Genomic DNA, 12,402 nt, shown 5'->3' with positions numbered 1-12,402 from the left:
TTCCAGCCTGGCCCTGACAGCTGAACTTCTAACAGCCATATGGGACCAGGAGTGAGTCCATTTGCCCTTCCAGCCTGGCCCTGACAGCTGAACTTCTAACAGCCATATGGGACCAGGATTGACCCCGAGAATGGGAGCCACACACTAGGGCGAGCTCAGCAGGAAGAAGTAGCTTGGGTCCTTGATGGCTATGCAATTGTCAAACTGAATTTCTTGTATGCAGAGAAAAAGAAACTTTTATCACGTTTAAGTTACTATTTTGGGAGTCTTTGTTACTAGCAGCTGAATATAAATGCCAACTCGTTTAAGTCCCATATACTTTAACATTCTACATTTAGAATTTTTTATTTTTAATTGCAGGCATGCAATTATTACAGTTATAATCTACCAACCAAACCTTTTGGGGGATCACCTGGAATGCTAACCAACATTCGTAATCTTTCCAAAGGGAAAAATGTTAAGTAATATTAATGAGTTAACGCTGAAAGGAAGCCTAATATCCAAACGGACATGAAACTTTTTCAAGCATAAATACCTTTGAAAGATCTAGCAATTACATAATTTACTTTTTGTTCTTTTGGTTGCTTCAATTAGTAGCTTTAGAAAACCTCTTATTTTCCTCATTTTCTTTTTTGGACTATGACTTTTTTTTGCCTTCTGATAAAAATCTAGCCTCTCAAATATGTAAATTTTAGGTAACTTGAAAGGTTCAAAAGTGTTGGGATGGAGTTATGGAGAAATCATAGATGTCTCCTCTGACATCCCATGGAATGAGGTTATGACTGATGAGAAGAAATGGTTGAGAAAAGACTCAAGAAGATATTCAATATTAGGACTAACACAATTTTTATGAAAGTTTCTCTTTGGGGATCAAGTTTGGACTAGGATACCAACAGCCTTCTCAGTTGTATAAACATTATGTTATCAATAAAATGGCTTAAGTTTTTTATTCCTCCTTGTTATCTTAGGACCCTAAGGTGTCCAATGCTTTAAGGGAATACTGATCACGAAAGTATCCACCAGTTCAAAGCCAAGTGGAGCATCTTAGTGATTAAGAGCACGACCTCTTAAATTAAGCTTCTGGGATCAAATCCTCTACCATTCACTTGTGTGATCATGGACGACTTACTTAATGTGTCTAAGCCTTATCTCTCACATGGTAAATGCGGATGTTAAAAATACCCATCTACCTAAAAGAGTTGTTAGATTAAGTGAGATAATGCATGTAAAGCCCTCCCCACATAATACCATAATAATTGTTCAATATGTTAGCTATTATTAAATAAGCATTTAGAACACACATCTAAATTGGAGCCTGTCTAAATTTGTAATACTAAAGTTTTAACTCATTTTTTCAGACACTGTATTTTTATAGAAAACAAAGTGAATTTGATTAAATTGATTTTTACTTAAATCATTGGCTAGAAGTGTTCAATTCACTGTTCCCATAATTATGTTCTTGACATTTATTAAAATTTTTGACAAGTTTCCTCCACAAATGAGGTATCAAAAATAACTAAAGGTAAAAAAAAAAACAAACTAAAGGTAATATTTGTAATATTAATGAGAGCTAAACCGTCATTAACAAATCCCAAAACAACAGGTCAATCACGGCAATTGATGGGGTTCAGGACATGCTACCCCTAAATGTGGCACCTTGGCATCTTGAATATTTTAAGCTGAAGGAGTATGAGAAAATAGCAGAAACAGGAAGGTTACTCTGACCTCCTCCCCCCTCACCCTTCTTCCCTGAAACAGGTCATAAAACCTCATTAAGAGGTGCCCTCCCCATGCCAAGAGGAAAGGAGCATCCTTATCTCAGAAGACACAGGGACACCAAGAAGAATCCTAACAAACCGGCCTTGCTATGTCATCATTGTACCCTGCAACCACATGCCCCCTGCCCCGTTTCCTACAATTACAGGCATACTTCACTTTATTGTGCTTCATAGATATTGCCCGTTTCTTTTCTTTTTCCTTTTTTTTTTTTTTTTTTTTTTTTACAAATTGAAGGATGGTGGCAATCCCGCATAGAGCAAGTCTATTGGTGCCATTCTTCCAACAGCATTTGCTCGCTTCATGTTTCTGTGTCACATACTGGTAATTCTTGCAATATTTTAAACCCCCCACCAGCAGAAAGACTGTGACTCGCTGAAAGCTCAGATGACAGCATTCTTTAGCAATAAAGTATTTTTAATGAAAATATATACATTGTTTTTTAGACATAATGCTATTGCACACTTAACAGACTACAGTATAGTGTAAAGATAACTTTTATATGCACTGGGAAACCAAAAAATTCATGTGACATGCTTTGCTGCGATATTTGCTTTATTGAGGTGGTCTGGCACTGAACCCGCAATATCTCCAAGACGTGGTTCATACCCCTTAACCCATCATATTCCTCCACGACTGTCCACTCTTCATCAAACCCAGCATAAAACACTCAGGTCTGTTTCTTTGAGTCTTCATTTCCTTTTGAAGGCCCCCCTGATATGTAAAACTCACATTAATTAAATTTCTATGCTTTTCTCCTGTTAATCTGTCTTTGTCAGTTTAATTTTCAGACCCAGCCAGGGACCCTAAGAGCATCAAGGAAAGCTTTTTCCTCCTCTACACTAGCAGTGTTAGACAAAACGGCAGATATTTGTTCTACTTAATTAAAACAAGAATCATTCCCTGAATCTTTATCACAAATTTATTTTGAATTTTTTGCTATTTTCAAATAACTCTAAAAAAGTTATTCCAAAAATAATTCATTCTCATTTGAAAAAACATTATTTTTCCAAATCAGCAAATGTTATTTTACAATATTTTTAAAAATGGCTGCATAATGTTCTAGTATATTGTTAAACTATTACATACTATTAGATATTGAAACTGAGCAGGACCCTGTGGGGCTCCTGGGCATGGAAGCCTTTCTGTGTCCACCGTTTCTTGTTTGTAAGGAACAGACTCCAGCCTCCATTACCTTCCCTGAATTCTAAAGGGCAGATTGGAACAGTTGCTAATCAGGGAAGGGAGGGGATGCAGAGACAAGGGAGGAGACCACCTGAGGCCAAATTAAAGGAGTGCAGGCCCTGAACACACCCTGATCCTTATTAGCAACTCAGCCCTTGAACCATTGCTATAAAACTCTTCACCAAATCCTCCCAGGTTGGGACACAGTTTCTCAGGGCATGAGCCTGCTATGTCCCCATTTGCCTGGCAAAGCAATAGAGCTATTCTTTTCTACTTCTTCCAAAACTCTGTCTCCGAGATTTGATTTGGCACTGGTGCACAGAGGCTGAGTTTTTGGCATCAATATTTAGATTGTTTCCAAGTTTTACTACTATAAACCATACTTTGATAAACATTCTTACAGCCATATAGCCATATCTTTATGCTGGCAGGTAAGTACTCTTTGGATGTAAACACACATACACACACACTTTGAAGTAATACTGTAATCACACCAGAGAAAATTTAAATAGCCTTCCATTAATAATTTTATTTTCTAGGTTCTCTGAGAGCAGTGAATTACTATGGCTTTACTTCAGTGGCTCTGAATCAGTTTGGGACTAAAGAAAGCTGAAAACAACAGAAAACTTTGTCAGAATGTGTGATTAACGGGCATCCACATTTCTTTAATAGTCCCTAAAACTGTAAACAAACAGATCTTGAAATGCAAGAGAGACACTAGTTATGGTTAAAAGATTCCTTTTATAGAACAATCATTTATCTCCTTACTTCGTATCCTGTGTAAACTTGTATTTTGTAACTAAGACTAGGTTCAACTGAACAGCTACCATATATCCAGCATCTTCCAAGGAAATGGAAATAGTGTGGTCTTTGCTCTGATGGGGCACACAGCACATCAAGTGACTGAAAAAGAGCAATTCAAGATACTGATTGCATGCATCTCCCGCAGGGTTGGGTAGCTCAAGGGAGGGTTTTTAGGTGATCCTTTCCAAAAAAGGGTTTAGATGCTTCAAGACAGTAGATGAAGGTTAGACAATTTCCCTTTCCCATCCCATTTTCTCCAGGAAATAGCAAAACTGACTTTTAAAAAGCAAATCTGTAACAGTGCTGGAAAGCAAATAGTACCATAAACTGACAAGAAACTTTGAGGAATCTTAGAAAGATAAAAAAAGATGGGATTAGATTTAAGGAAAAGATCAGCGTTAAAAAAAAAAAATAAAGAAAATAAATACAGGAACTAATGACAACCCAAAACATAAGACCAGAGCAAAGTAGGAGCAGTCTGAAGGTCCTCCAAGCCCTTGAACAGATTCAGCGCAAACCAGAGGGTGGAGGGTGGGGCAGGAGCGCCTCCCAGGGCGGAGCGCGGGGACACGTGGACCAGCAGGAAGCTAGAGCACTCTCCTGGTGCCCTGCTTGTTCCAACCAGCGGGCAGCAGTAACATCTGCCCCCTGAATAACACAGCACGTAGCCTCTAAGATAGCAGTGCCTTAGGAAACTACTGATTCCCAGGAAGCCTCCATTTCCAAAAGACAGCTATCAGCTTGGCCCATAACAAAGCGAGTCATTCTTTTTCACCTATCACCTGAGGCAGGCTATGAGAAACAGAATTAAATATCTACAAACAAGTCAACCAGGAATCTCAAATACAGAAAAGGTTTGAACAAAACAAAACCATGCAAGGCATGCACCAAACTCAACAAGCCCCAAACACAAAACTTCAAGGAAACAGAGTTAAATGAGCAAACAGAAGACTCTCAATTTGTATAATATCCTCAGAGGAACAAAAGAAAATAGCCCTTGTGTTACCGAGTCCAAGCTCGAACTCCTCGCTGCACGACAAGCCAATAAATTGAGAGACGAGTTGTTGGGGTAAGGAATAGCGACTTCATTTGGAAGCCCAGCAGATCAAGAAGATGGTGGACTCGTGCTCCCAAAGAACCATCCTGCCTGAGTTAGAATTCGGGCTTCTTTTATACTAAAAGGGGAGGGAGTAAGGCCAAACATTTCCTGTTTCCGGTCAGCCTCCGGAGGGGATGTGTTAATTTCTTCCTCCCTGCAGTCATTCACAGATGGGCCTGTGAGGATGTTTCCTGTGAGCTAAACAAAGGTATTTTAGCTTAATGCTCTTAACCTGGGAGGCAGGGCTCCCAGAGATGGGCCATTACGTATAATTGAAGCTAATAGGCAACATCCATTTAGTGATTAACTTGTAATAGAATACAAAGGTTCTTTCTTATTAACACTTGCATCCACTCACACACTCACTCACACACACACACACACACACACACACACACTGGTTGATATGAAAATGAATAATTAAGAAACTGGAAATTTAAAATAAATAGCTAAATAGCTCAAATAGATGGTTCAGTGCTCTGCTTGGAAGACGCTTCATACTGTATCCTTCTCTTGGAGAATACTGACGCACTTTAGCATATTAAAGGCTTTTAGAAATTCTAGAGTACTCGATTTTGTTTTCTATGTCTGTTTGACATGGACCACTTATTTTACAGTATTTGTTGAACAGTGTTCTGTAGAAGACATTGGATCATGACAGAGACGTGCAACGAGCTATAGGAACACAGAGGAAAGAACCTAACGTAAACAGGGATGGGGGTGGTGGGGTATTCTGGGTAAAAAACAGTATCTGAGCTACATTGAAAAGTCAAGTAAGAGTTAACCTCAGGAAAGAGAATCGGGGAAATGAAGTGTACATTCTAGACAGAGGAAACACAATTAGGAAAGCTTCAGTAGGAAATAATAACTCTAAGAGTCTCCGTATCCTTTGCCCTAAAGAAACTTTACATTGTGTCTGCAGACACGTTTCCATCAGTCACGTCACCACCTCGTGTGACAACCAGGCTTTAAGCTAAGGAGGCTGGCAAGAGTTAGGAAGCTACTAAAAGGAATAACATGGTCAAATTCAAATTTTAAAAAGATGACTCTGGCACCCATGTGGAAGAAAAAAGTAAGGGAACAAGACTGCAGGCAGAGAGAACAGTTACAGCCCAGGGGCAGCAGGGATGACTAAGTGAGAACAGGATGACCAGGCTTTTGGCGTAGGTGAGCAGGCAGTGGAGACAGCTGGGAAGGAGCTCAGAGGTAGCAGGGGAGGAGATGTGGTTGGATTCACCTGGCAATGGAGAAATGACGACCTGGGTGGTAACTTTTTTTAAAAAGCAGGTATGGACTGATATGACTAGAGGGAAAATTACCTAGAGACACAGCCCTTGAGTGTTATGATCTATTTAGGAAAATCTTTAAAGGGTAACACGCTTCATTGTGTCATATACTCTGCAATTATAACTTTTAATCACTGGTTAGAGACTATATGATTTAATGTATCAAATTAAAATTCACTTAATTATGGGATTGTTTGATATACATAACTTTTAAGTTCACTATAAGAGTTCAAATTTATAGAGTCAAAATATTGACATTTTGTAGGTTTCTGTAGCTTCAACAGGCTAAGGCACAGCAGATTCTCATAGAATTTTTTATTGCAACAAGTCAAGGTGATTTTCTTCCACAAGAAAACTTTACTCTCAAATACCTTTAAGAGTTAGAAAGGTACATGAATGAAGGCAGTTGCTTGTAGTACAAAAGGGTGTGATTGCGAACTGGTAAAATGGAGAAGGGCGGCCCAGTAAATAGGACAGCTACTCTTAAGCTGAAACCAAGCACTGTTGTGGGAACTGTTGCCAGATCTTTCTATTTTAAAAGAAAAGTTGGAGAGGGCAAAGGCTATATGGGAAATCTCTGTACCTGCTGCTCAACTTTGCTGTGAACCTAAAACTGCTCTAAATAATAAAAACTATTTTTTAAAAGTTGGGAATTTGGATATTTTAATGAAAAATCTCAAATTATGTTGACAACAGATCCATTAAAAAAAATACAACACTAGACAAGTTAAAACATATACACATATCCTCTCATTACAAACTTTCTGTGTTATCAAGTTTGCATGTGAGTCCTTATGAGCTGACAGTAAAAACTACAGAAAGAAAGGTTTGGAATCTAGGCTTACTAAGAAACCCATGAGTTTACAGGAGACAGCCTTATACCTGGGAGCAGGGGGTTAAACTTAACAGCTATAGGGTAGAAAATTATACAATAGCAGACTCTCCAAAGATGTTATAAGGTTTTTTAAAAAAATTTGGGTAATCAGAAAGAATATCCAAGGACTGGCAACAAAAGAAGATTTCAAAACAATTTTTAAAAACTATGAGGTTGGCACTATTATATTTAAGATACAAAAATAAAGTAATTGGTATTTACAGAGTACTTACTGTGTCAGATAACATTCTAGTTTCTTTATATGGATTGTCTGAAATCTTTCAAAATGAAATCTTACATTTCATTTGTGAAGAAAAGAACTCTCTGGAATGGACTTGCTTTCTGAATGGAAAGTCAGAAGTAGTCCTGCCAGAGGCAAATGAGCTGTAGGCTTGTGAGCAATTCATAAACAATAAGCTGGCTAGATCCATGTAGGCTAAGAGGCAAAGGTTCCAGGCACACTGATTCTATGCAGTGGAAAGAAGGAATACAATCTGTTGCCTGTTTACTGTGTCAGATACTCTAATAAATGTTTATATATATTACTTAAATACCAACAATCCTGCAGAATAAAAAATCACAATTCCTGATTCTACAGATGGGAATTCGAACTCAGACTTCACCTGTCATGTTGCTTTTCCCAATGTCAGTAATTTTTGCTTGTTTGCATTTATGTTCCTCAAATTCATTTTGTCTAATATCTCATACCATAGTGAAAAAGACAGCAATTCTGATAAAAATAACTCCCAAATTAGATTTTCTGATTAAATATAAAATAAAAATAGGGGCTTCCCTGGTGGCGCAGTGGTTGAGAATCTGCCTGCTAATGCAGGGGACACGGGTTCGAGCCCTGGTCTGGGAAGATCCCACATGCCACGGAGCAGCTGGGCCCGTGAGCCACAACTACTGAGCCTGCGCGTCTGGAGCCTGTGCCCCGCAACGGGAGGGGCCGCGATAGTGAGAGGCCCGCGCACCGCGATGAAGAGCGGTCTCCGCACCGCGATGAAGAGTGGCCCCCACTTGCCGCAACTAGAGAAAGCCCTCGCACGAACCGAAGACCCAACACAGCAAAAATAAAAATAAATAAATAAAATAAAAATAGCACCAGAATTACCACTTAACTGATTATTAAAATGGAGAAGTCCTTTACTTGAGAGAGTTGATCTCCCTAAGTAAAAGGTAACAAAGAAAGAGTACTATTTGTATACCTTTGAATTTATATAGTTAATTACAGATAACAATTACCATTTACAACACAGCTCCAGGTTGTTCCTTCAGAGCTAAGGAAATAAAATAATAAAGAACCTAATTAACTGTAGATACTGTGAGAGTTAAAACCAGGATAGTGAGGATGGTAACTGTTGAGCTACCATCAGATTTTAGTATTTTCTGATTGCAGGTTCAATGCAGGGAGATACTTAACAGCTTCACTTCTGAAGAATCTTTAAATACTGGGATTAGTGAGTATCACTTGGGGTAGTTTCAGCTGCAAGTATCAATAATTGAAAAAACAGGCCGAAAGTGTCTTAAACAGTGAGGGGTTATTTGTATGTATAATACAAATGTGTATGTTATCGTATAATCTTATACAGCAAGAAGTCTGGAGGAAGGAAGTTTCCAGATCTGGTTAATTCAGCATCACAATATTATCACAGACTTTCCATCTTTCTACTCTACCACATTCAGTAGTCAGTCTGCTTCCTTCATGATCCAAGCAGTTCTAGATGTCCCATGTAACACAACAATATCCAAAACACAAAGAAGCACTTCCTCTTAGACACTTCTATTACTAAGAAAATGTTTTGAGCAGCTTCCCAGCAGACTCCTTCTCCAACCCCACCGACTAAGATTACGTCAAGTGTCTTGCTTCCACAATAACTAGCAGTGGGAATGAGACCATCATCATTGGCGTAAACAATCATTATTTACCTAAGGTTGAAAGAGCACAGCCGCCATTAAATAATTGGTCTCGCAGACCAGGAACCCATATAAAAACAATGTTCTTCCAAGAAATCAGAAGAAATGGATTTAGATGGGAAATCAACAGTGTCTCTTAGAGTGAGCTTCTTTAGGAAGTAAAAGAAACAACAGAATTAGTTCTACTCCTGCCCATAAAGTCAGGAATTTTAGTGGTAAATTGAATACTGTGATGACTGTTACTTAGAAGGTGGAATAAAATTCTTGAGCCTAGTAATCTACATAACTTTGTTTCCATTTCCGTAGCAGACAAACGTGTTATTATATTTTGGGTAAACACTTCTTTGGTCATCATTATGACAGTGTCCCACTTGCCCTGCCTTACCAGTAAGACTTAGATGAGGAATAAAAACACATAAAATTCAGCTAACCTTTAGGAGAGGCCTGAGGAAGATGAGGAGGTAGGAATTTCTTAAGGTAACTAAAAAGAAGCTTACATTAATTAGAGAAAGGGAATTAAAGAGACTCTTTCCTGAAGTGGGATTTTTTTTTAAATTATAAGGAGTTGTAAGGTAGATGAGAGAATGGGGTGGGGAAAGGTTATTGAGGAGACGAAAAGAAGTCAGACACTTTCACGCCAAGAAAGAGCTACTGACCCTATATTTGGAGAAGGGATAGAGTATTAAACATGAGGCAGGTGGGCAGCATGCAACAAGATATTAATACTCATAACTGAGGAAGTTTTGTATTATTCATTAAAATACCGTTCGAAACATTCTTTGAACTTTTACAAAGTGCACCTTCAGAATAACCAATCGCAGTGTCTTTTTGTACAAAAATCTTTAAGCATAAGTTGTAGTACTGAATTTGGTTACTCAAGCAACATACTGTCAGATACTGCACACATACATCATTTTTACCAGCTAGTTTTAAAATGTCTGTCATGAGTTAAAAGGGCAGACTTAACAAGAATAGGTAGATGACATTTTTTCTGGGATCGTACCATTCTTTGAAAAATGGAAGTACATGACCTCCTTAACTGTCACCAGAATTATCCAAGTATAGTTTATAAATGTGAAATATTTCAATAAAAACTTCAAATATTTTTATAAAAGAACTTAAAAGAATCAAGTAATTAAAGTTTGCTGTTCATAAAACACTACAAATATGTAGATAATATCACACGTCTGATTATGTCCATAATTTCTGGCTCAAAAAATAACAAATAAAATACATCCCTTCTGCATTTGACTCAGAGTATTTACCGATCCTCTTAAGCCAATTCCAGAACTCCTTAGATTAGCAATTCCTGCCTTAGAATCTCACCTTATTTGGAAGGCCAAAAAAATAAACAATAAATTTCACATCAATCGCTTTCCTTATTTACCAGCCTTAGCAGCAAGGGACTTTGGAATATTTGAAAAATTCAGCTCCAACCTCAAAGAATAAAAATTTACCAGCAGTGAGAATATCTAACAGAATATACTAAAGGCTTAAAAGCAATTAATTCCAAAAGTATGGTTCTAAAAAGTATTTTGGCAATAGTAGTACTAGCATAGTATACAAACAGTCTTTCAAGGTGATGCCTTCTAAGGAGATAAACTTCCGTTGTTTGTTAAAAAGAAGTCACCTTATTTCATAAGCATATTTTGTAAAAGTAGCTCTTACAGGTTAGTAGAGAACACTATTTGGACTAAGATTGACTTGTAAGAACTCTATGAACTTAATTTTCCAAAAAGAAAGCCACCATTAAATCAAATACCATGCCATTCTTTCCTGTTTAATACCACAAATTCTCACCTTTCTAAAGTTCTCAACAAGCAGAACAATTGAGACAAAGAACCAAGAAACACCTGAAGTTCAATCAGTAACAGGCCTCATTTTAGCCAAACTCATTTTGCAGTGATTTTTTCTTTTAACACTATATCTAATTTAAAACTATTCTACACTATAACTTGCTTGGGAAAAAATCCTTAGTGTAACAGATAAAATGGCTCCCAGTAGTTCCTTCCACAGGAATTAATCAATTTTAATCTCTCTGAATATATATATTTCAAATGTATGAAAAGTCTATTAAGATGTTGACACCTTTACATTAAAATGTGCTGACACTCATGTAAATATACTTGCATAATTCATATAATAAAAAGAGGCAGTTCTAATTTTTGAAAACCACTTGAGGTCACAGAGTTTTGCAATATAACGGGCTGCAGAAAACCAGTTTACAATAAAAACAGTTGAATTCATTTGAATTGCAAAATATTTCTAATCTGACCACGCTGAAAATGAACAACTCATACAACGCCAAGAGAACAATCAAGATGACTCTAAGGCAATTCCTGAGTGTGGGAACAAGAATAACAAAGTGAGAAATGAACAGAGACTGATAGTTGCCAGCTCGGGGGAGGTGGTTAGAACAGGGTAAATCTTCTATTAGAGACTTCAAAGGATTGAGTATGTCACTCCCAGAGAAGAACTCACTGGTGAAAACTGTCTTCCCTTTTCTTTAATGTTGAAAGTTTTTTTTTTTTCAAAAATGGTCCACTATTTGTGAAACTTGGAGATTACTCTTCACGATTCTTTTTACCCAAGTACAGAATTTTAACAATTCTGCCAACGCGGCAAACAGGTGGGCAAAGGGAAAGATTAGTGAGGAAGCCGGGCAAAGCAAGGCATATTGGAGACAGACTATGAGACAGATTACAGTCAGCAGCGCTGGGTCAGGAGGGACGAGCAAATCGGAATTAGAGGAGCTGAGCGGTGGTGGGGCGGGACGGAGGGAAGGAGGGCCCGGAAGAAAATCCTGAACGTGGCTCAGGGATGGGAGAGCAAGCGTGAGAGCCAGGACGAAGGGAGGTAGGTCAAAAGGCGGCAGCTGGCGGGAGTCGGCCTGAGGAGCTGCGAGTGTGGTTAGGACCAGCCCGCCCTCCCGCCCTACTTTTTCTTCCTGTCGGAGAGGCAGCGACCAGTCACCTGGAGTGTGAGTTCCGGAGGGACTCGATCAGCCGCTGCTTCTGCTGTTGGAGGCTGGTGAGACCACCGGGGGACCCAGCCGCGGAGGAGGAGGCGCTCTTGGTCAGGGGAAAGAGCCAGCTCATCCTCCACGGGTCCCCGGGCCCGAGGCCCTAGAAGGCTCTGGCCTGCTTCTCCCAGCTGCTCAGCCCGGCGGTTCTCCAGCGACAGAGGAGGAGACGGCAGGGACGCCCCAGCCCAAGTGCTGGGGAGCCGCGTCTTCTCTAAGCAATCCCGGCCGGGGGTCCTCGGGGTCAGGCGGGCATGCTCTGACTGCGGACAGCTGGAGACAGGAAACTCGCCGCCCGGGACCGGCAGTCCTACCTTCACGGCCCTGACGCCCCAACCACTCAGGACGCCTGACCGCCCAGCTCTCCACCACCCCAGCTTCCGTCACCTGCGTGCCCCGCCCTCTCTGCGTGCCGCGTCATCATCTGGCGCCCCCGCCC

The 12,402-nt window shown here is 39.5% G+C and overlaps 1 protein-coding gene across 1 annotated transcript in view; it reads right to left on the bottom strand.

The window, feature by feature from the left end:
• Positions 1 to 12,331, bottom strand: part of VPS37A (VPS37A subunit of ESCRT-I) — a 40,551-nt gene extending 28,220 nt beyond the window's left edge. The window contains exon 1 of the mRNA XM_057537273.1: positions 11,915 to 12,331. Within this exon, the coding sequence (XP_057393256.1) occupies positions 11,915 to 12,039 (125 nt within the window). The 5' untranslated portion in view covers positions 12,040 to 12,331. The remainder of the gene's footprint in view (positions 1 to 11,914) is intronic.
• Positions 12,332 to 12,402: the final 71 nt, after the last annotated feature.

This window comes from Balaenoptera acutorostrata, chromosome 21 (genome assembly GCF_949987535.1).
Source record: "Balaenoptera acutorostrata chromosome 21, mBalAcu1.1, whole genome shotgun sequence".
Classification (NCBI taxonomy): domain Eukaryota; kingdom Metazoa; phylum Chordata; class Mammalia; order Artiodactyla; family Balaenopteridae; genus Balaenoptera; species Balaenoptera acutorostrata.
The sequence above is the reverse complement of the archived record's forward strand: the minus strand, read 5'-3'. Positions and strand labels throughout refer to the sequence as shown.